Consider the following 25,412-nt stretch of genomic DNA (forward strand, 5'->3'; position numbering starts at 1 on the left):
AATTGAAGAAAAAAAGTCTATATACAGTGTTTGCAAATGGCATGAGGAGGTAAGGCAATAAATAGACCATAGTAGCAAAGTAATTACAAATTAGCAGATTAACACTGGAGTGATAGATGAGCAGATGATGATGAACAGATAATGGTGTGTAAGTAGTGATACTGGTGTGCAAAAGAGCAGCAATGTAAATAAAAACAATATGGGAAGAGGTAGGTAGATTGAGTTTACAGATTTACAGATGGACTATGTACAGCTGCAACGATCGGTTAGCTGCTCAGATAGCTGATGTTTAAAGTTAGTGAGGGAAATGTAAGTCTCCAGCTTCAGCGATTTTTGCAAGTCGTTCCAGTCAGTGGCAGCAGAGAACTGGAAGGAAAGGCGGCCAAAGGAGGTGTTCGCTTTGGGGATGACCAGTGAGGTATACCTGCTGGAGCGCGTGCTACGGGTGGGTGTTGTTATCGTGACCAGTGAGCTGAGATAAGGCGGAGCTTTACCTAGCAGAGACTTATAGATGACCTGGAGCCAGTGGGTCTGGCGACGAATATGTAGCGAGGGCCAGCCGACTACAGCATACAGGTCGCAGTGGTGGGTGGTATAAGGGGCATTGTTAACAAAACGGATGGCACTGTGATAGACTACATCCAATATGCTGAGTAGAGTATTGGAAGCTATTTTGTAGATGACATCGCCGAAGTCGAGGATCGGTAGGATAGTCAGTTTTATTAGGGTAAGTTTGACGGTGTGAGTGAAGGAGGCTTTGTTGCGAAATAGAAAGCCGATTCTAGATTTGATTTTGGATTGGATATGTTTGATATGAGTCTGGAAGGAGAGTTTACAGTCTAGCCAGACACCTAGGTATTTGTAGTTGTCCACGTATTCTAGGTCAGAACCATCTAGAGTAGTGATGCTAGTCGGGCGGGTGGGTGCGGACAGCGAACGGTTGAAAAGCATGCATTTGGTTTTACTAGCGTTTTAAGAGCAGTTGGAGGCCACGGAAGGAGTGTTGTATGGTATTGAAGCTCGTTTGGAGGTTAGTTAACACAATGTCCAAAGAAGGGCCAGATGTATACAGAATGGTGTTGTCTGCGTAGAGGTGGATAAGGGAATCACCCATAGCAAGAGCGACATCGTTGATATATACAGAGATAAGTCGGCCCGAGAATTGAACCCTGTGGTACCCCCGATTTGACAACAGGCCCTCCAATTTGACACATTGAACTCTGTCTGCGAAGTAGTTGCTGAACCAGGCGAGGCAGTCATTTGAGAAACCAAGGCTACTGAGTCTGCCGATAAGAATACGGTGATAGACAGAGTCAAAGCCTTGGCCAGGTCGATGAAGACGGCTGCACAGTACTGTCTTTTATCGATGGCGGTTATGAATCTGAGTCTTAAATCTGCTTGAAAATCTATGGCAATACCTGAAAGTGGTTGTCTAGCAATGATCAACAACCAATTTGACAGAGCTTGAAGAATTTTGAAAAAAATTGTGGTCAAATGTTGCACAATCAAGGTGTGGATATCTCTTAGAGACTTACCCAGAAAGACTCACCGCTGTAATCACTGCCAAAGGTGATTCTGACATGTATTGACTCAGGTAGTTGAATACTTGTCTAATCAAGATATATTAGTGTTTTATTTACAAATGTTAGACTCTTTCTTCCACTTTGACATTAGAGTATTTTGTGAAGATCATTGACATCAAATTACAATTAAATCCCACTTTGTTAAACAACAAAATGTGGAAAAAGTCAAGTGATGTGAATAGTTTCTGAAGGCACTGTATCTGATGAATGTACATTTTAGTCATTTAGCAGACACTCTTATCCAGAGCGACTTACAGTAGTGAATGCATACATTTCATTCATTTTTTTTTTGTTGCACTGGCCCCCCGTGGGAATTGAACCCACAACCCTGGCGTTGCACACACCATGCTGGCGTTGCAAACACCATGCTCTACCAACTGAGCCACAGGGAAGACCATGTATGTTTGATTGTAAATTGAATATTTTGTAATCACTCACTATTGTTTACATGTGATGTAGTACAGTACTAGGCCTTTCTTCAGTGAACATTAAAGTTTATTTTAATGTAAATAGTTAAAGGGTACATGTTGATTATTTTTGTCTGTTCCAGGGGCTTTCCCAATTGTCTAGTTGAAAATAAATCAGAGAAAACTGTTTCAGTTTTTTCCATATTGGCTTAAATTGGTTTCTAGTTTTTCGCTTCCCTCTAGCTGTTAATACTTTAAAAAATTGAATTACTACATTATTAATGTTACCATTTGTCATTATTGTGTTCTTTTACTTTACTTTTATTGTTGTGTTTTGCTGTATTATAATGTTGTGTAATAATGTTGTATGATCACCTTCTGGTATAAAAACCATGGATATTAAAAACAAAAAACTACATTTTAAGTGAGAGGTAGGCATTGGTCTGAAGCCGGAAAAAAAATACATTCACATGACCACCACAATACGGACTTCACCCATGCTCTACCAAGGTTCTCCAACACACAGCTTTGACCTTCTACAGTAGCTCTGTTGGTCTATTGTACTTCCAACAATGTGTAGGCAGGTTACTTTGTATTCAAACTAGTCTTCTTCAGGGAGATAATAGACTTTACAGTGTCCTGCTATTAAAATATATATGCAACTTCTATCAATTTACAATTCATATAAGGAAATTAACCAATTGAAATAAATGAATTAGGCCCTAATCTATGGATTTCACATGACTGGGCAGAGAAGCGCAGCTATGGGTGGGCCTGGGAGGGCATAGGCTAACCCACAGGGGAGCCAGGCCCAACCAATCAGAATAAGATTTTCCCCACAAAGGGGCTTTATTACAGCCAGAAATACTCCTCCGTTTCATACAGCTGTCCGGGTGGCTAGTCTCAGATGATCCCGCAGGTGAAAAAGCCGAATGTGGAGCTTTTTTGAGTATTGGAACATTTCTGATCTTTTATTTCAGCTCATGAAACATGGGACTTTACATCTTGAGTTTATATTTTTGTTCAATATATATATATATATATATCTGCCCCACCTGCCCTGAATGATGGGTCGCCACTGCATATACTGCATTGACCTGTTTTTTTTGCACTGACTCTATGCACACACTGGACTAATTTCTTTCTCGGCTTTAGACCAATGCCTACTTCTCACTTAAAATGTAGTTTTTGTTTTTAATTATACTAAGTGCCTGAAATCAGTTGCCTGGTTATAGCACAAAATGTTGACAAATAATCCATGAAACTGGCACAGAGGTTTTTCTAATACTATAGGAACTAGCTAACCAACTACTAGCTAGTACCAACCGAGCTACAGTCATTGGTACAAACATTGAATGTAGTTAATGAGGACAAAACCAAATTTGGTTTATATCATTTAAGACATTTAGAGTGCTCTGCAAATGTAACTATTACAGATATATTGGCAACCACAAACTTAGATTGGATCAATTTAATCTGTATAGTGAAACTTTACTGAATGCAAAAACAGGGTTCTTACCACTCAAAATTACACTCGCCTGATTTCCCCCCATTATCTTTTTTCCTCCACAAGCCGGGCTCTAAATCAAGTATGGTAATATTTTTACATGTTTTATTGTTGCTCAAAACACCAGTATACATACAGGAAGTCTACAAACAAACAGGAATAACATATATTCTATATGCTATTCTAGGGGGTACAACAAACTACAGTTTATACAAAGGCCTTAATAGTACACACGTATGGACTGTTTTTACAGCTTTCTAATTCAAAGAATGTAGAATGATCTTAACTCCTTACAAAAAACAAGTTAGAGAGTTTTTTATTAGTCAATTTACATTTATGAATATGACATTTTTCCATTACCATAATTACATTTGAGGTAAAAATGAGTTTCATTAAACCGAGCATTACATTCTTCCATAAGAAATGAAAGAAAATAAAGAATATTATAAATTATAAATGCACAAATATCTTGCCATGATCTCTTTACATGTAGACAAAATAAATAAATGCAAATGTAACGTCTGCTTCCAACTCACACCCTCAAACACGTAGGTCCCCTGAACGCAGCTCACTTTCCAGGCCACTTTCCAGCTCTCACACTCAAACACCGAGATCCCCTGAACGCAGCTCACTCTCCAGATCGAAATCACCTGAATTCTAATCACCTGTTCACACACCTGTATGTCATTATCACACACTATTTAGTTCAGTTCTTTGCACCCCATCACTGTGAGGTATTGTTTGTTTTGTGACTTTTATGTCTTTTGGAGCAGTGTTTATTTATTATGAATTTATTTTTTTTTAACTGTGATTTACTCCTCCTGTGTATGATAGTTTTTGCCTATTCCCTGCCTGTACTTTAGCCTATTGGATTTCCTGTTATCTACCTATGCCTGATCTCCCAGACCTTTTCCCTGCCTGTACTGTTGCCCTTTTGGACCCCCTGTGTATGGCCTGCCCCTGGACCCAGCTACCTGCCTCCTCCTGTGGTCCCTTGCAATAAACACCTGCTGTACCCTGCGCTTGAAACCAGCTGTCTCCCCCCGTGTTCATTACAGAATACCTCACCAAAAATGACAGATGGATTCAGCGGAACTGCAGCTACATCTGGACCGACAGGAGGAACGAATCGATGAACTCCGCGACCTCCTTTGCCAGTCCATTCCTGCTTCACCTATATCAGGTGCCACAGCCTCCTCTTGTTCATCCCCCCCCCCCCCCATATCCATGCCTAATAAATACGATGGCTCCCCAGGGAAATGTCAAGGATTTCTCACGCAGTGTAACCTGTACATAGACCATCACCCTGCTGACTTCACCTCCAACAAAGACAAGGTGGACTTTGTCATCTCCCTACTCACAGGCAGAGCTCTGGATTGGGTCACAGCCCTGTGGGCCACTCAAAGTTCTGATCTGTCCTCTGTATCACGTTTCCACGCCCTCTTCAAGGAGGTGTTTGACCATTCAGTTTCAGGTCGTCACACCGGGGACCTGTTATGTGAGCTGTGACAGGGCCGTCACTCCACCACTGAGTATGCCCTTGAGTTCCATACCATGGCTTCCGGCAGTGGATGGAGTGAACCAGCTCTCCTTACAGTCTCCTGGAGGGGTCTTAAATCGGGAGTTACAGACCGAACTGGCCTGCAGAGGAGATCTAACGGACCTAAACCAATACATACGGATGTCCATATCCATTGGATACCTGCTGGTGGACCACAGACCTATACAGTCACCCATGGCCTGTGAGACTTCCACGCCCTTCTCTCGTCCACCACGGTCCAACAGCCCTGAACCCATGCACCTCGGCTGCGCCCCTCTCACGCCTGCTGAGAGACACCGGAGGTGACGTGAACCTGTGCCTCTATTGTGGAGAGGGTAACCCCCTACTCAATAGCTGTCTGATTTGCCCCCCCACCCCACAAAGGGGTGACCACAACCCCTCCACTTCCACCCAGGTAAGCGCCTCTGTTTTTGAACATGACCAAAAGGCAGGTTGGGATCCCGGCTCTTTCTGCTAATGGTGTCACTCAGTTTGTGGAGGGACTATTGGACTCGGGGCTGCAGGAAATTTCCTTGATGAACAATTGGCACAACAGTTAGAGGTCAAACTAATCCCTGTTAATCCTCCATTTAGGATTAATGCGCTGGACGGGCAACCTCTTGGAACTGGTCTTGTGAATTGTCTGACTGACAGTATCACCCTTCAGATTGGCCTCCTTCACTCAGAGGTCATTCAGTTAATGGTGTTGTCTTCACCTAAAGAACCCCTCATTCTTGGTCAATCCTGGCTAAGCCTTCATGACCCTGCCATCTCCCGGCAGCAAGTGGAACTGCTGTCATGGTCTCCCGCCTGTTTTAAGAATTGTTTCAGTCTACCCTGTCGAACCATCTCTATAGACGGATCGGAGTCTGCCATTCAAACCCACATCCCACCTGTATATGCCCAGTTCCTGAGAGTCTTCAGCAAGAAAGGTTCCCATTCTGTCCCCTCATTGCCCGGCGGACTGCGCAATCGACCTCCTCCTGGGGCATCGCCAAGGGTCGGATCTAGCCCTTGTCCATCCCAGAGAATGAGGCTATTGACACCTTTATAGAAGATGCTCTCAACATGGAATTCATACGTCCATCCATACATCCATCCATATCTCCAGCTGTATCCAGTTTATTTTTTGTAAAAAAAAGAGGATGGTAGTCTCCATCCCTGCATAGATTACCGACCCCTCAATGACCTTACCATCAAGAATCGCTTCACTCTTCCTCTGATTCTAGCCACACTAGAATAAGTTGGACAGGCTACCATCTACTCAACTGGACCTACGTAGTGCTTACAACCTGGTCCGTATCCGAAGTGGGGATGAGTGGAAGACAGTGTTCATCCCCACTAGGGGTCACTATGAATAACCTGGTGATGCCCTACAGTCTCACCAACGCTCCCGCAGTCGTACAGTGAATGAATTGGGGGGGGGGGGGGGGTACTGTAACATCTGCTTCCAACTCCCTCTCATACACCTAGATCCCCTGACTGCATCTCACTCTCCAGATCCCCATCACCTGAATGCCAATCACCTTTTCACACACCTGTATGTCATTATCACACACTATTTAGTTCAGTTCTTTGCACCCCATCACTGAAGTATTGTTTGTTTTGTGACACGTCTTTCGGAGCTCTGTTTTTTTCCCGTGATTTACTCCTCCCGTGTAAGTTTTTGCCTGCCTCACTAATCACGCCTTTTGCCTATTCCCTGCCTGTACTTTAGCCTATTTGATTTCCTGATATCTACCTATGCCTGATCTCCCGGACTATGTTTTCCCTGCCTGTACTGTTGCCCTTTTGGACCCCCTGTGTATGACCATCCTTCTGCCTGGACCCAGCTACCTGCCTCTTACTGTGGTCCTTTGCAATAAACACCTGCTGCACCCTGTGCTTGAAACCAGCTCTCTGTCTCCCATCGTGTTCATTACAGCAAAACTGTTTCTGGATGCTCATCACAAAAGGTACACTAAATGTTAGTCTTTTTTTTTTGTTTCTTCGGGTAATGATTCACAGGGTAATACTTATGGATCATTCTGAGACCTCTGACCTCTCAAGGAGGTGAGGTCTGGTTACATCTATAAACAGCATGAGAGTTTCAGATGAAATAGCATCAGACTATGGTGAACTTTCTAGGTGTCACAGATTGTAAAGTGATTAAAAAAATTATAACAACCCTTCTGCATTTAATAAGTTGACTTACCAGTAGGATATGATTATCAAACCAGTTGTTAAAAAAACTAAGATTTGTTTCTGTACAAAATGTCCTTAATGACCACGCTAAGATCCCTTGTCTATGAAAAGCAGATACCTTTGTAAGAATCTCAATGTTATAGTTATAAAATTGAAGCCACCAAAATGGATGAAAAGTATGGTAATGTACTATGATCATTTGAAAGAGTTTTGTTTGAGAATAAACCCAAGCATATCATCCGCTATCTGGGTTAAGTAAAATGATAATCAGGCAAGACCTAAATATAATTTCTCTATTTGTGAAAAACTTCTATTTCATCATAACAATATATGGCATTGAGATGGACTGATCAGTCGTGGGAGGGAGTATAAAATATTTTTTCTATGAGGAGTTCAGAGAAAGTCCAGTAGAGGGCAGCAAACAGAGTACAGCCTCATCAGAGGAACATCAGGACAGTGCTTTCATTTTACATTTTCCATATGCTCTTATCCAGAGCAATTAGTGTTAAGTGCCTTGCTCAAGGGCACATTGAAAGATTTGTCACCTAGTCGGCTAAGGGTTTTGAACCAGCAACCGTTCAGTTACTGGCCCAACGCTCTTAACTGAGGATCAAAAAAGAAACTAGGCATCAAGAAAGTAATAGCGAAGCGAATGTAAATATGCTCAATGTCCATATAATTCCCATTTATCTCTAAGAACAGAGAACATCATGTCAGTGTGGTTTTAGTGAGGTGAGATTTTGTTCTACAGAAACATTGCCCCATTTCTTGCTGGTTGGCATTTATTGTCTTGAATCTTTCCCTGGAGACAGAACTGCAGAGTGGTTACTAGCTGGCACTGCCATAAAATCAGATTTAAAACCTTAACCAGTCTTCTAACCCTAATGCCTAACCTTAAATTACGCACATTTATGTTTTCATACATTTTTACGATACAGACATTTTTTTGCTTTACAGCTGGCCCACAGAGGAAATCACTCAGTTATGCCTCCAGAGCAAGATTCATGACAAATGTCAACCTTTCCCTTTTCCAGGCCTATGATAAGCAGTGAGGAGCTGTAGGCTACCAGGTACTCTTCCAGTTGTCTGCAGGGCTTAGAGCCACAGAGCGCAGCATCCACAGGGTCTTCAATATGGAACCCTGCGGCTATGGAACCCTGACCTGTTCACCGGACGTGCTACCTGTCCCAGACCTGCTGTTTTCAACTCTCTAGCGACAGCAGGAGCGGTAGAGATACTCTCAATGATTGGCTATGAAAAGCCAACTGACATTTACTCTTGAGGTGCTGACTTGTTGCACCCTCGACAACTACTGTGATTATTATTATTTGACCATGCTGGTCATTTATGAACATCTAGGCCATGTGCTGTTATAATCTCCACCCGGCACAGCCAGAAGAGGACCCCTCATAGCATGGTTCCTCTCTAGGTTTCTTCCTAGGTTTTGGCCTTTCTAGGGAGTTTTTCCCTAGCCACCGTGCTTCTACACCTGCATTGCTTGCTGTTTGGGGTTTTAGGCTGGGTTTCTGTACAGCACTGAGATATCAGCTGATGTAAGAAGGGCTATATAAATACATTTGATTTGATTCAATACTCGCTTCTCATCTGGCAGTTGGAAACTAGCTACAGATATAATCAAAGGTTTATGGTATCAATTCCTGGGGTTACAGGAAAGGTATTGTTTGGCTTAACACAGAGAAAAACCAAACATGTATCAAACAATATCTGTGTCCAGTTGCAGGTGATTAATTTGAATTTAGAAAATGCTCCTTTATTTAAAAAAATATTTGTTTTGCTCTATGAAGTAATCCAACAGTGTGGTTATATCACATTACCTGGTGTACAATCTGTAGCTACAGGAACCTGGGGCACAGAAGACGTTCAAATCAATTGCATCATAACATTGGCTTTTTGTCAGTCAAGGTCACATTCAGAAGGGAGATGAGGGCTAAGTTCAGTAGGGAAATACTGTGGAATGTTGCAGATAAAAATATAGCTGGTGTGATTCCTTATTTTGTAAGTCAGAGGATGTGTTTGTTCGACATACTATATTTCCCCATCTACTTTCCACAATGTTTGGCCTTGCCGAACGCATCCAAAGTTTTACATACACTCATCTGCCTCCCATAACACAGAAAGCAACAGAGGTTTGCTGACCACAACCAGTAGTTTGGCCTGTTGTTCTGGACCCATGGCTCCTGGAGCGGTCTCCACTGCACTCTTTAAGAGGCCTCGGAGCTCAGAACCAAACGCCTCAATATGTCTCCGTACTCCCGTCACAATGCCTGAAAGAACTGTATGCAAAATAAGGTCACCACTACTGTCTGTCAATAATTGCAGATTAACTTCATGATATATTCAAATGCATTTTTAAAACCGAACAAACAAGGTATCATGGATGACTATCTACTACATGATCTGTATTGTTACACTGATAACATTGCAGTAGTGCATTCAGAAGAAGAGCCTGCTGATCATTTTCACTTTACCTGAGGTAGCAGATTTTCCAGAATTACAGCAGGGAAAAGGAGATACTTTAACACAACTCATCATGATGGATTACTCCAAGTTGCTCTGTTTAACATCACATTCATTTCATATACTGATTTACCAAGTTAATACTTGTCTATACGTTATAAACGCCAAGTTAATACTTGGTAAATCAATCCCATCCCCACCCTGACCTTACACACCTTAATCAGGCAGTAGTGCTGACACAACATTGGCAGTACAGTACAGCGTTTCTCAACCATTTCAGGACCAGTGACTGGTGAGACATGGTCCTCTTTTTTTCTTAAACCAGCTCATGTTTAAAGCAAATACAATATGTAAAACACTGGAAATACAACTCACTACTTTAACTGTTCCTCTGCTATAGCCATTTTGTTTGCATCTCTGTATCTTCTCTGCTGTCACTCTGTGCTTTTTCTTGTTCTCTGTCTGTCTGCTTAAGCCTTATACGTTATAAACGTCAAGCTAACGACTTAGGCTATATTGCAAATTAGTGCCAGTCATACGTGTTCCCCTGAATCAACACCTACCCTAAGTGTTCATTATTGTTACAGGGCTCCAGACTAACATTTTCTCCTGGTGTCACTGGTGCCACTAACTTTTACAATCATCTTATAAAGTATTTTATGGTGCTTTATTAAGAAGTATGATTAACAGACTGAGGTATTCAATAAAAAAGTTGTTTCATCTAATGCGTCCAAGCAGGAATGCATGATTCAAGATATTTTCATGTAAAACCTAAAGTCCTGCATTCTCATACTTGAGTAAAAGTAAAGATGCCTTAATAGAAAATGACTCAAGTGAAAGTCACCCAGTAAAACACTACCTGAGTAAAAGTCTAAAAGAATTTGGTTTTAAATATACTTAAGTATCAAAAAGTAAATGTAGTTGCTAAAATATACTTAAGTATTAAAAGTACAAATAATAAAAGAAAATCCTTTATATTAGGCAAACCAGACTGCACAATGGTCTTGTTTTTATTTTATTTATGGATAGCCAGGGTCACACTCCAACACTCAGACTTCATTTACAAACTAAGCATTTGTGTTTAGTGACTAGGTAAGACCTTACACTAGGTAAGACCTGGGCGGACCATCCCCTGTATTTTGGTTCGTGCGCCAGGTGGTGCTGAATAGGTAGTTAAGTTAGATGGGGCTTTGACATTTACTTTCTTCGGTTCCTTTCAGCCCCTTTTACCCAAATTTACCGTGTGAAGGAATAAATTCCTAGTAAACGGTAAATTCTCTGCCTTTGTCATCCTTACTCGCACCTACAGTCCCATACCTCTTTCACTCCACGGGGAGTTGAGTTGTAGCAGGGTGTTGCATTTCCTCTTCCTAGAGGCGTACGTAAGTCACTAGTTCCAGTACAAAATAACATTAATTACAACATTTTCATTGATTGTAAACAGTTCTATATTCATTTCTGTTTTAGTCACCTTGAAGAAAATGTGTCCCTCTAAGAGTGATGGATGATGTCACAGCTAGCACAAGCTATTTGTTTACTCATGAAGGTGTCAATATTTTCATCAATGTGCAGCATTTTTTGCACTCGTTTTTATGCTAGCTAGCGAGCTAAGGAACTACTGTTTGCCACAATTTGCGTGTCAGCTGACTAGCTAGCTAAATTGTAGTCACTGTTATAGCAGATGAGACATGTTTATCTTGTTATTGCTAAACATACTGTATGTGCCTTATTATAGGCAAGTCAACCCAGTTTTCATGATTTCTGGTAGATCATCGAAATAAATCAATCACATGTTTTTGGAGTTTATCAGTTTATACCTAATCAAATCCCTAAAGGAAATTAAAGTTGAAAGTTCCATTTATATTCCTAAAACATAAGTTTAAAATGATGCTGCCACTGCTTCCTGTTGACAATAACTTTTAATAAATAGCCCAATGTCAAAACACTGTTTTGAAGTGTCCAAATCAATAAATAGTGTGACATATTGAAAAAATAAAATGAACTACCTACACATACAGCTGAAGTCGGAAGTGTTCATACACTTGGGTTGGAGTCATTAACTTGTGATTCAACCACTCCACAAATTTCTTGTTAACAAGCTATAGTTTTGGCAAGTTGGTTAGGACATCTACTTTGTGCATGACACAAGTCGTTTCCAGACAGATAATTAAACTTATAATTCACTGTATCAAAAGTTTACATACACTAAGTTGACTGTGCCTTTAAACAGTTTAGAAAATTCCAGAAAATGATGTCATGGCTTTAGAAGCTTCTGATAGGCTAATTTACATAATTTGAGTCAATTGGAGGTGTACCTGTGGATGTATTTCAAGGCCTACCTTCAAACTCACTGCCTCTTTGCTTGACATCTTGGGAAAATCAAAAGAAATCAGCCAAGACCTCAGAAAATAAATTGTAGACCTCCACAAGTCTGGTTCATCCTTGGGAGCAATTTCCAAATGCACAGAGGTGGCAGCATCATGTTGTGGGGGTGCTTTGCTGCAGGAGGGACTGGTGCACTTCACAAAATAGATGGCTTCATGAGGGAGGAAAATTATGTGGATATATTGAAGCAACATCTCAAGACATCAGTCAGGAAGTTGAAGCTTGGTTGCAAATGGGTCTTCCAAATGGACAATGACCCCAAGAATACTTACAAAGTTAATTTACAATTTACAATTTAAAGGCAATGCTACCAAATACTAATTGAGTGTATGTAAACTTCTGACGCACTGGGAATGTGATGAAAGAAATAAAAGCTAACAAATCATTCTCTCTACTATTATTCTGACATTTCACATTCTTAAAGTGGTGATCCTAACTGACCTAAGACAGGGAATTTTTACCTGGATTATGTCAGGAATTGTGAAACTGAGTTTAAATGTATTTGGCTAAGGTGTATGTAAACTTCAACTGTATGTAAAAACATTATGCTGGATTTCAAGCAGATGCCTCAGGAGCAGCAGTTTGATCATGACAACATGCCTCCCACAGCTTTACAAGTATTCCCTGTGTCACGGCTGTAAAAAGGATCGGACCAAAGTGCAGCGTGTGTTTCGTTCCACATATTTATTTAATCCGTGAAAACTATGCAATACATCAAATAACTGAAATCTACAAACCATGACGCAAATTAGAAAAAAACACTACTCACAAATAATCACCCACAAAAACAGGTGGGACAAACATCAACTTAAATGACCTCCAATTAGAGACAATGACGACCCGCTGCCTCTAATTGGAGATCATACCAAACAAAACCAACATAGAAATAGAAAACTAGAAACTGAACATAGAAATACAAAATATAGACAAACACCCCCTGTCACGCCCTGACCTACTCTACCATAGAAAATAACCACTTACTATGGTCAGGACGTGACACCCTGATATTACTGTATGTTTCTTTGGATTGGCAATTTCATCATGACCACCTCTCCCATCTGCTGATCACCAGTTCACTTAGCTACAGATTGGTTAAATCACATATCTGGTGTAACAAAGATGTTTGGTATCCATCCGGGAGTTACAAGATAGGTACTGTTTGGCACAGAGAATTTTCGACCAACCTTAGCGATGCTGTCTTCGTCCTTGATTCGAGGAAACGGGAGTCTCATGAAATGTCCATGTCCAGTTTTAATGGGTCAGTTTGAATTTAGAAAATGCTCCTTAATTAAAATGTTTTTTCCTCATAAGGTATATGTGTACCGCCAACGTATCTATTTCAAGTCTTCTCACTCATTGATCGAGACAGGTCTCTGTCATCGTGACATGCAGCACTTTGAGGTGGACACCGACCTGTCTCGATCAATGAGAGAAGACTTGGATTTAGAAAATATACAAGATGTCGGCAGAAATCTTTGGGTAAATCACATAATCTGGTGTAACAATCTGTAGATAAAGTTCTCTGCACTTGTGTGTCTCTACACCATAGACACACTGAACTACACTGTTCATACTATTTTTCTATATAGCATTCTTGTTGAATACCCAGTTCTCTTGAGTTAGCATTAAATAGCGTACACTCCCCTGTATTTTAGAATTTGACAAATAAACAAACATTCTTTGGTTATGTGAATGTCTATCATCTATTTGATGCTACAGAGCCCCGTACAACTTAAATAAATATATTCTGTGAATCTATAAGGGCAGACAAATTTCAAAGATTGATATTTATTTTATGGTGGTCCTAAATCAGGGTTCTCCAACCCTGTTCCTGGAGAGCTACCATCCACTAGGTTTTCACCCTGTTCTAGCACACCTGATTCAAATAATTAGCTGGTTGATAAACTGAACCAGGTTAGTTACAACTGGGGTTGGAGCAAAACCTACAGGAGGGTAACCCCAGGAACAGGGTTGGAGACCTCTGTTCTACCACAGGAGGTTGGTGGCACCTTAATTGGGGAGGACGGGCTGGTAGTAATGGCTGGATCGGAATGGTATCAAATACATAAAACACGTGGTTTACATGTGTTTGATGCCATTCCATTAACTCAGTTCATGCTCCTGAGTGGTGGTGCGGTTTAAGGCACTGCATCTCACTGAAATAGGCGTCACTATAGTACTTGGTTCGAATCCAGGCTGTATCACATCCGGCCGTGATTGGGAGTCCCATAGGGCGGTGCACAATTGGCCCAGTGTCGCCGGAGTAGGCTGTCATTGTAAATAAGAATTTGTTCTTGACTGACTTGCCTTGTTAAAGAGAGGCTAAATTAAAAAATATATGTTTTTACAAATACAATATTATGAGCCGTCCTCCCCTCAGCAGCCTCCTGTGTGTTCTGCATGGTCTTATGCTGAGTCACACTGGCTGAGTTTACACAGTCAGCCCAATTCTGATATTTTTTCCACTAATTGGTCTTAATCACATATCTTTTTCAGAACTGATCTAGCATCAGTAAATTGGCAGCAAGATTGCTAGCCAGCTGAGAACCAACCATAGGTGATTTATACACATTCATCATTGCTACCAACACACAAACAGAGTGAGTTAACCATATCGACAATTCCATTTTTAGTAAGAGAGTGATTTCCAGACAAGAGTGGAATAGATGGCAACCAAATTGAGATACCATTTAAGAGTAAAATTAGCAAGCTTACGTTAGCTAACATCAGTTAAAGATAGAACGAACAAACGTTTACTCTGCTGAAGGTAGCTACCAGTCTAGCAGTGACTACCATGGCATAAGCTAAATTGATTAGCCGTGTGTACATTTAAATGTGTCATTTAGCAGACGCTCTTATACAGAGCAACTTACAGTAGTGAGTGGATACATTTGAGTACTTTTTCCTCGTGGGTATCAAACCCACAACCCTGGCGTTGCAAGCGCCATGCTCTACCAACTGACCCACATGGGATGCCAAAAGATAGCTACATGATTTAGCTGATGGCTAGTTCAATACAGCACTGTAACCTTAACTAGCTAACTTACCCAGCTAGGCTAGCAAGCTAGCTAACGTTAGGTTACCTCTAATGGAGAATCTTCCGTTTTGTGAAGGACAAGTAATTTTTTTTATCTATGGTATCGCATTACTTCTCAGCTGTCGTCGAAATGGATTCCCCATCAGTTCAGCCTGAAAATCCCTCTGATCATCTTTGGTCACCACATAATTATTGTTAGCTGCAAACCATGACTTATGGCTGTCTTCAGCAAATTCTCTTCTTAGCAGTGATATACAAATTGTTCTCAGATTCCCTGTGGCCTGGGAATCGTTAGTTTAAACAGCTCATCCACGTTTGGCCCTGCTCTATTGAGATATGAGTGATTAACAAAATAGTGTTGCATTTACCTTTCTGCGTTGCCGACCAACTTGAAACAAAATGCAACAATCCAAACGCAGCTTGCTGTCTTCTACAAGTTTTCCTCTGACAAGTGATATACATATTATTCCCAGATTCCATGTTTTTTTTTAGTAAGGTCAGTTTGAACAGGACGTGTCCGACTCTCCCCTCCCATTCTATGGATTTCAACGTGATATCAATATGAGTGATCGACAAATAAGTGTTGCGTTTCTCTTTCCGTTTTGGTGACCCCAAATCAAAATGCATCACTCAAATGTAGCTGGTTGTCTTCAGAAACCTTCCAGGCATTGCTGGCTATCAATGATACCGGTCAACAATTCCCCCAGCTCATCTGTCTCTGGTCTTATCAGTCTTGAAATGTTCCCTATGAGTAACAGCATGTCTTTTTTAAGATACATTTTATGTTTTTCCACAGGACCTTAGAAAGACAATATATATTCTCATCGATGGGGCTGTAGTGGAGCAGATTGAGAGCTTCAAGTTCCTTGGTGTCCACGCCAACAACAAACTAACATGGTCCAAACACACCAAGACAATCGTGAAGAGAGCATGACAATGCCTTTTCCCCTCAGGAGACTGAAAAGATTTGGCATGGGTCCTCAGATCCTCAAAGTTCTACAACTGAACCATCAAGAGCATCCTTACTGGTTGCATCACCACCTGGTATGGCAACTGCACAGCATCTGACTGCAAGGCACTACAGAGGGTAATGCATACGGCCCAGTACATCACTGTGGCCAAGCTTCCTGCCATCCAAGACCTCTATACCAGGCGATGTCAGAGGAAGGCCCTAAAAATTGCTAAGGACTCCAGCCACCCTAGTCATCGACTGTTCTCTCTGCTACCGCACGCCAAGCGGTACCGGTGCCCCACGTCTAGATCAAAAAGGCTTCTTAACAGCTTCTACCCCCAAGCCATGAGACTCCTAAACAGCTAATCAAATGGCTACCCAGACTATTTGCATCCTCCCCACCCCCCATTTTTACACTGCTGCTACTCTGTTTGTTATTCATGCAGTCACTTTCCCTTTACCTACATGTACATATTATCCCAATTACCTCAGCTAACCGGTGCCCCCGCACATTGACTCTGTACTGCAACCCCCTGTATATAGCCTAGTTACTGTTATTTTATTGTTGCTCTTTAATTTTTTGTTATATATAGCAATGGATCCTCGTAACATTATTTAAAATGTACTCATTCCAATTACAGGGCCAACAGAGAGTGCTGTTTTGTTCTTTTTGGGATACCTCCACAAGTCGGCAGTGGGTAATTTGCGTGCCTGCTGCCTTAATCCTTGGGAATGGTAGCTGTTTCCTAGGCTCCCATTCCGGGATCAAACCCTGAATCCACATTACCAGTGTTAGGCACAGAAAGCACCATCAAAAGTAGATAGGGCATACATTCAAATGAGACATCACCGCCAAGAAGGGCGTGTGATCGGCTCGAGGTTATCTAGAGTCAAAGAAAGTGTCCGGGGCACCCGATAGTACACCACATGGGTTTTGGGCCTGATAAATGCACAAATACCCAAAGGTTAACTCATTGGCATGTATTAACTCTAGAATTGCCACAGTTATCCAAGTAACATTGGAGCGATCAAGGAACCATAACTGATGAGCCATTCGCAGTTTCACTGTACGGGTAATGTGTACTTTGACTTCAAATCATATTTTAGTGGTCACAAACACATGTTAAGCAGATGTTATTGCGGGTGTAGCGAAATGCCTGTGCTTCTAGTTCCGACAGTGCAGTAATATCTAACAAGTAATATCTAACAATTTCACAACATATACCCAATACACACAAATCTAAGGAATGGAATTAAGCATATATAAATATATGGACGCGCAATGTCAGAGAGACAAAGACTAAAATACAGTAGAATAGTATAGAATACAGTATATACATATCAGTAATGCAAGATATGTAAACATTATTGAAGTGTCTAGTGTTCCATTTATTAAAGTGTCCAATGATTTCAAGTCTGTGTATATAGGCAGCAGCCTTTCTGTGCTAGTGATGGCTATTTAACAGTCTGATTGCCTGAGATAGAAGCTGTTTTTCAGTCTCTCGGTCCCAGCTTTGATGCACCTGTACTGACCTCGCCTTCTGGATGATAGCAGGGTGAACAGGCAGTGGCTCGGGTGGTTGTTGTCCTTGATGATCTTTTTGACCTTCCTGTGACATCGGGTGCTGTAGGTGTCCTAGATGGCAGGTAGTTTGCCGCCCGGTGACGCGTTGGGAAGACTCTGAGAGCCCTGCGGTTGTGGGTGGTGCAGTTGCCGTACCAGGCAGTGATACAGCCCGACAGGATGCTCTCAGTTGTGCAAGGCTTAATCTTTGAGACAAGCATATGCTACTACGAGGCTTAACCAGTTATCCCCAACAACATTGCGTTTAACTTGGGCGCACAGCGAGGCGCAGGGGCACAGTCCTTTCATTTTATTTCATCACAACATGTTTTTATTGCTTGTTATACTTCAATTGTACTTTATGTTCACGATTTTCATTTTTAATGTCACATATGGTGTCGCACCAAAGGACTAAAAAACAGACTCCTTTTATGTTTAGACAATGTGCTCCAGCAATGTCTTTTGTACTTCCTCATTGCAAGAGGACATCCCCTGTGCAATGGTGCCCGAATGCATACCCGTTTTTTAATCACAGTATCGTGTCACACCAAGTAGACATTGGTTTTGGTGACAAAATGTAATCAATGACAACTATTTGGAAATATCATGAATTGACATGGAGACTTTTATTTCTTGAAATAGACTTGTGTTATGATTAAAAGAGGAAGAGAAGGGAATTTCCTTCCACAACCTTACCTGTGACAGTCAACCATTAGACTATCACGTTTGGTAGAAAATTGTAAGAAATTACTTTTTTCAATGCATGAATTTACTTGTGATGATCAATGTTAATAATATGGCAACATTTTAACCAATTTTAATTAAGTTATATTTGTGTTTTGCCATTATGAACAACAAAAAAGGGGGGCGTTACGTCAACTACCCATTTACGACTTCACATCTGGTAATCACCACCTTTCGACTTGGTTATGAACACAGCATTATAACGCCTGCATATGTTATAACAATCTGGTGTCCAACAGCACAGTTGGAGAAGTTGTACGCAACCATTGCTCGATGCATGCAACGTCTGAGCAGGAGAACGTGACCAAAAGTTTCTAGTTTAATGGCTGCGGGGTAACCTGTGGCCAATAAAATGTACACCCATCTAGACAATTATCCTGGGTATATATGCAATATGCTTCATCAATTCAATCCATACAGCAAACAATATATTGTTCTGTTGATCACTAGAGAGTGCTATTTCATAGGGCCTAACAAAGGTCACTTCATCACTCCATGAGAGCTGAAAAGCATAATTGTCAACTAACTTTCATTAATCTTCCTCACATACTGTAGGCAAATCATTCTGAAATCTATCTATTTAAATTGGCAATGTAATTTTGATTCGGGATCATCAGTGACCGAGCTGAAATTTGTGATGTTTTTAATAAGCATTTTATTTCTGCTGGTTTTCTTTTTGAAATAAAAAATGGCCAACATGATCCTGACCGGTCTATTGTTTCAGTCCCTCGGCCTTCAGCTGATGTGGAAAACAGTAAGCTGGTTTATAATTTTCAAAAAGTCACAGAAGATGAGGTCTTATCAGCACTATCTGCTATAGTGTCAAGTCCTGACCAGTAAAAGGGGTTATTTGTTATTGTAGTTTGGTCAGGGCGTGGCAGGGGGTGTTTGTTTTGTGTGTTTCGGGGTTTTTGGTTTATGTTTTCTATTTCTATGTGGGTTTTCTAGTTTTTCTATTTCTATGTTAGTTTTGGGAACGACCTCCAATTAGAAGCAGCTGGTTGTCGTTGCTTCTAATTGGAGGCCATATTTAAGTGGGTTTATTTTCTCTTGTGTTTGTGGGTGGTTGTTCCATGTATAGCCTATGTACCTTACAGGACTGTTTTTCGTCGTGCTTTTGTTCAGTGTTCATTTCTTTAATAAATCAAGATGATTCACATCCCCGCTGCAGTTTGGTCCAATCATTATGACGCATATGACATATAGAGTCAAAGAAATCGTTAGGCGCTGACAATCTGGATCCATATTTACTCGTGTGCGGCACCTATTATTGCTGGTGTAGTGACGCATATTTTTAATCAAACATTTGTCGTAGGAAAGATTGCTAAATCTTGGAAAACAGCTTTTGTTTTACCACTCCTCAAGGGAGGTGATGGTAGTGAATTGGATAATTATCGGCCCATCTCTAAGCTCTCCTGTTTGGCAAAAATTCTAGATTCACTGGTGAATAGGCAACTACAATCTTTTTTAACTGTTAACAATATTCTTTCTAGTAATCAATCTGGCTTTAGACCTAAAAAGAGTACTATTACGGCCACTGTACGTGTTGTAAATGATATTACTAATGCCCTAGATAATAGAAAGTACTGTGCCGCCTTGTTCATAGATTTATCTTAATCTCTTAAAGGTCACACAACAGACCTCCTACCCTGACCTAATCCTCTTCCTTATTATCTACATCTTCACCTCGTTGCCAACATCGGCCTCATAGTAGTGATCTCCATGGAGAGGAGCCTGCATCATCTCATGTACATCCTTTTCTGAAACGTGTCTCTTAATAACATAGTCGGGGCTAGAGCGATGATACCTCGTCTGTTAGGGGACATTTTGACCGCAGCTTCTGAGCGATTAATCACTTACATAGTGTGTCATTCAGGCTTTCTGTGCTCATGTTTACGCTACGACATCACACACCGTTCTCATGATCATGGCCTTTGACATGTATGTGGCCATCTGCAACCCCCTGCCGTACACTACCATCATGAAAATGGTAATCAGGTTGTCTGTGTCTGCCTGGGGGGTGGCCATAGTCTTAGTGGGGATTCTGCTGGGCATCACCATCCGCCTATCACGCTGTAGGTCTAACATATTTAACCCGTACTGCGACAGCGCCTCCTTATTCAAGCCCTCCTGCGAGAGTGTGTTTATAAATAACATATATGTCTTAACATTTACTGTTATGCTGTTTGTCTCATCCATAGGCAGCATCAGTCTCACCTATCTGAAGATTGCCATTGTTTGTCTGAGTAGAAGAAACAGCAAGGCCCTGACAACCTGTTGCACACGCTTACTGGTCTACCATATTGTGCTGGGATGTGGGTTTACCATTATCATCCTCCATCGCTTCCTAGCCTATGCAGACCTGCGCAAACTGAATAGTGTGCTGGGTAGTGTGGTCCCTACCTGTGTCAACCACATAATATATGGTTTACAGACTAAAGAGATTAAACAGAGGATATTTAGTGTTCACAGAGCCAAGGTAGCCGCAGAATTTTGTGTTAAATCTGATGGGAAAATAAATAATCTATAATATAATGAGAACTGCAGTGTATGTGTGTGGCGTTCCTAAAACAAGGGTGGAGTTTCTTCTCAACCACCACCTGAGGGACCTGTAAGGGTTCTGTTGAATTGGACCCTAACATTAGTTGAGAGCCATTATTTCATTGATGGTATGCATATTCAAAGCATGTTGTAACAATTAAAATGTACAGCTGTCCCGGTTTGGGTTAGTACTGATGGAAAAAAATCAAAATTCCTGCCATAATGCAAATCTACTGTAAAATACATAACTAGGAAGAACACTACTGTATGTTTTCAAACTGACATTTATTTTAGGTGGTGAAAAGTTTTGGGGGGTGTTCCATTAATCATTTATAGATTTAATTTCCACATGCAAACCATCATAGAATATTTTATTGTGCAAAGTTTTATTTTAATTTGTGACGCCTACAGAGAAGGCAGAGGCACAAAACCAAAATCTGTTGGTACACTTTATTTGACAGTGTGTTATTTCCCTGATATTTAGAAATAATATTGCGAGATTGTACCGTAATTTCCGGACTATTAAGCGCACCTGAATATAAGCCGCACCCACTGAATTTTTTTAAACAGTATTATTTTGAACATAAATAAGCCGCACATGTCTATAAGCCGCAGGTGCCTACCGGTACATTGAAACAAATGAACTTTACACAGGCTTTAACGAAACACGGCTTGTAACAAAAATAAATAGGCTTTAACGAAGCACGGGTTGTAACAAAAATAAATAGGCTTTAAAGAAACACGGCTTGTAACAAAAAATACAAAATTAGCAGTAAACAGTAGCCTACCAAGAAAGTCATTGGTCACCATCTTCCTTCTCCTGTGCACTGAAACCATCTCCTTCGGTGTCGGAGTTGAATAGCCTCAGAATTGCTTCATCCGATATTGGATCGTTTTCATTGTCGCTCTCGTCACTTTCATCCGGAGGCAAATCCCCCGCTGAGCCCTCTTCAACACGCAGCAGTCCAGCCTTTTGAAACCCGTTGATGATAGTGGATTTTTTGACAATGCTCCACGCTGTCTGGAGCCACTGGCAGACTTGACCATAAGTTGCTCTTCGCATGCGGCCCGTTTTAGTGAAGGATTTCTCCCCGCTTGTCATCCAAGCCTCCCGCTGAACACGGAGCGCCACCTTAAATGCACGATTTACACTGATGTCGAGTGGCTGCAAATACTTTGTTGTGCCCCCAGGAATCAGGGTGACAAAATGACTACCGTAATCAGAATGATGGGAAGTTTGAGAGCGCTCGATTTAATCTAAACAGTAAACAAAAATAGTTGTTTGACCTTAACCCGTTCGGCAATTTCATTGGTCTAATGAAAGCTTCATGCCGCCAAAAAACTGAGCACGTCACAGAATGTGTTTTTTTTGTTTTTAAATGTGAAAGCGGGAAAAATCCATATATTAGCTGCGTCATTGTTTAAGCCGCGACGTTCAAAGCCTGGGAAAAAAGTTGCGGCTTATAGTCCGGAAATTACGGTACTTACACAATAATCACCTAACAATTACTGTTGTTTCTTTGGTATTGATTAAAAACAAGTATAATCACATACCATTTAGTACTGCATCTGGTAGTTTGTACAATGCGATTGAACAGGACTGTATAGTTGTTATTTCATTTTGTGGTTCTTATCAATAAACTTAACTATTAAATCAGATGTATACAGTTACGCAACCTACACCATGAACCAAATGGTAAACACGAATATTGTTCGGTTTCGTTTATAAGTGCATGATAATGAAACATTGAGCTGTTCTGCCTTACAAACAATAATTGGAAACAGTGACTTGGCATTATTTTGTAATCTCTGAAAATTATCACACTTTTTAGCCAATACTAAACTATTTTAAAGGGGATTTTATTGAATGTTTTGCTGTCAGGACAGTGTGTTGAGTGTTTTGTGGCCCTGCTGTGAGACGTCTCTGTGTCGGCAGAAGGCCCTCTTGATGGCCGCTCTCAGCTCCTTGTTCCTCAGGCTGTAGATCACCGGGTTCAGGAAAGGAGTCAGAGCCGAGTACAGCACCGACACGATGATACGCACCTACAACAATAACACAACATGAATACAACATTAAGACAACCGCAATGCAACAATGATACGCAAAATAATATACAAAAAGCTACACATTATTAAACAACAATGATACGCACTTACAACATCAACACAATGTTATCTAACCTTATCACAACGTTATTAACAGTATGACCTTGATCATATTCAACCATAAACATATACATAGCATTATTAGGGATGGTTGGATGCCATTTAAATTCCAATCCATTCAGGAAGTACTCTGAAATTCCAATTATCCTCAATGCTTTTCAATTAGGAAAATGGAATTACAATTGGAATTTCATATACTTTCTGAATTGACTGGAATTGAAATGGAATTGACCCCAACCCTGTTATTAGGATTTTCACAGCACTGCCACCATGACACAAATCTACAATGACTGAAGAGCATCAGTATGTTACACACAATTAATACAACAGTGCCATCTCATGGTGGGAATGCCATTTGCGTACCATTAGACATCAACAGTGAATGACCAATCAGAGAGGACATGGGTAACCGGAGTAATGGCGCAAATATCAGTCAAACTCTTCAACTGGTGAATGTAAGATTCACAGTGTTGACTGAAGGTTGTCTGATGGTAGAGTTAAACAGTCATTAGAACAGAGAAAGTAGGAGGGTGAGAAAGAGGATGAAGAGGAGGGTCACCTCTGGAGAGAAGTTTCGCACACTGTAGGAGATGTAGACAAATGAGGCTGAGCTGTAAGAAATGGACACAACCGTCAGGTGGGCGGCACAGGTGCTAAACGCCTCCAGTCGCTGTGCAGCGCCCATTTTAGCTATCTTCACACCGATGAGGATGTAGGAAGTGAGGATGAGCACACCCGTGGTGAGCAGCGCTACGAGGGCAGAAGACAGTGACACAATGCTGTCCACCTGAGTGTCCCCACACACCAGCAGCCTCATTGAGGACGGGTCGCACCAGCAGTGGCGCACCATGTTGGGTCCACAGCATGAACGCTGCAATGCCCTGCTAGTGTTTGGGAAGGTGCAGATGGCGCCGAAGGTCCACACCCCAATGATGAGTAGCAGGCAGACGGGACGGGTCAACACAGCGGCATAGCGGAGAAGATTACAGATTGCCACATAGCGGTCGTAGGCCATAGCGGTCAGCAGGGCGCGGCCGGTAACAGACATGTGGATGAAACAGTACATCTGGAGGAAGCAGCCGGGGACGGGCACAGTCTTGATCTCAGTCAGGAAGCCTGACAACATGTTGGGGATGGTGACCGTTGTGTAAATCATGTCCACGATGGACAGGTTGTGGAGGAAGAAGTACATGGGGTAGCCCAGCTTCGGGTCGGTCCGGACCTTTAGGACGAGATAAAGAAAGCGGTTAGACAGTGATGTCATAGATAGGCCCAGCGGAGAGTTTTTCCTGACAACATGTCTCGACCAGGGGAAACTCTGGGACCAAGCCATAAATCTCAAGAGTTCAAGCCTCCTGACTCCTGACTCCTGAGGAGTATAGTGTAGTCTACGGGCCCTTAGAGCAAATTCTAAGTGAGAGGACCTGAATGAAACCTTTTGATTACTTACACTAACTACAACTCATGGTCTCTCTTATAACATAATCTCTATCTAATGTTATTGTGATCTGGTTCTGGCTGTGCGTGTACAATGTACAGTACCAGGTAGATGATCATGATGTTTCCTCCGAGGATGATGGTGTAGGCCAGCAGGAAGATGATAAACAGGACCATCTTCTTCTCCCCCAGACTGGCCAGGCCCTGGATGATGAAGAAGGCGACAGGGCTGGACTGGGTGCTGTTCATACCTCTGGGCCAGTGGGCCTGATAGGATCTTAGACAAACCTGGTGCAGACAGAGAGATACATTGAGACCTTGTAGCCTACAGATAGAAGAAGCTCATTCTTAACAAACATGGCTTAGTACAGTTATATTCTTGTTATGAAAGTATCTACAATAATACATGGTGTAACTAAAAGGTCTATGAAAAAAAGTGTTGCCTATAGAAGCAAAAACTATAACTCTTAGTATTTCAGATTCTCAACCTTGGTGGTGTCAGTGGGGAAATCTATGATATATTCAATGTGATATAACACAAACATGTATAATAATTCATAGCAAGTGGTTCTCAATTATGTTTAGTTACAGGCCCAATGCAGTCAAAATTCTGTTTTCCTGTGTTTTGTTTCATATTGTACAACAGCTGATAAAACGCAGACTGTAAAAGTGTGAAGAAATTTGATCAGTGTTATTTCCTGATAGTTGCTAGTTGAAAATACAATCTACACAGGACCTTCTAATCGGGAGGTTTTGCATGGGTGGAGTTTTGTATGGATTGAGGCAGTATAATGCCTCGATCCATACAACTGGTAACTTGGAACTCCAACTTCCGTCTTCAGTGTGTTCAAGACAACTGGGAACTCGGGGAAAATGAGCTCAGACTG

General features: G+C 41.4%; 1 protein-coding gene and 1 pseudogene across 1 annotated transcript; one reads left to right on the forward strand and one right to left on the reverse strand.

The window, feature by feature from the left end:
• The first annotated feature begins 4,724 nt into the window (after positions 1–4,724).
• On the forward strand, positions 4,725–20,911 carry LOC115153756 (olfactory receptor 8U9-like; annotated as a pseudogene).
• A 1,484-nt stretch (positions 20,912–22,395) lies between these two features.
• Positions 22,396–24,821, reverse strand: LOC115154598 (olfactory receptor 1052-like). Its single transcript, XM_029701001.1, has 3 exons — positions 24,631–24,821; positions 23,648–24,310; positions 22,396–22,965 (listed from the first exon to the last, which is right to left on the reverse strand). The coding sequence occupies exons 1-3, from the start codon at positions 24,772–24,774 to the stop codon at positions 22,801–22,803; spliced, it is 972 nt and encodes a 323-aa protein (XP_029556861.1). The 5' UTR covers positions 24,775–24,821; the 3' UTR covers positions 22,396–22,800.
• Between the last annotated feature and the right edge of the window lie 591 nt (positions 24,822–25,412).

This window comes from Salmo trutta, chromosome 19, assembly GCF_901001165.1.
Source record: "Salmo trutta chromosome 19, fSalTru1.1, whole genome shotgun sequence".
NCBI classification, from domain to species: Eukaryota; Metazoa; Chordata; class Actinopteri; order Salmoniformes; family Salmonidae; genus Salmo; species Salmo trutta.

What these genes read in the sequence shown, in the direction of transcription:
- LOC115154598 (XM_029701001.1), bottom strand. Translation starts at nt 24,774, where the DNA reads ATGAACAGCACCCAGTCCAGCCCTGTCGCCTTCTTCATCATCCAGGGC. An exon ending in ACATCATGATCATCTACCTG is followed by an intron (nt 24,311 to 24,630) that starts GTACTGTACATT and finishes CTCGTCCTAAAG; the next exon opens with GTCCGGACCGACCCGAAGCT. An exon ending in TGCGAAACTTCTCTCCAGAG is followed by an intron (nt 22,966 to 23,647) that starts GTGACCCTCCTC and finishes TTATTGTTGTAG; the next exon opens with GTGCGTATCATCGTGTCGGT.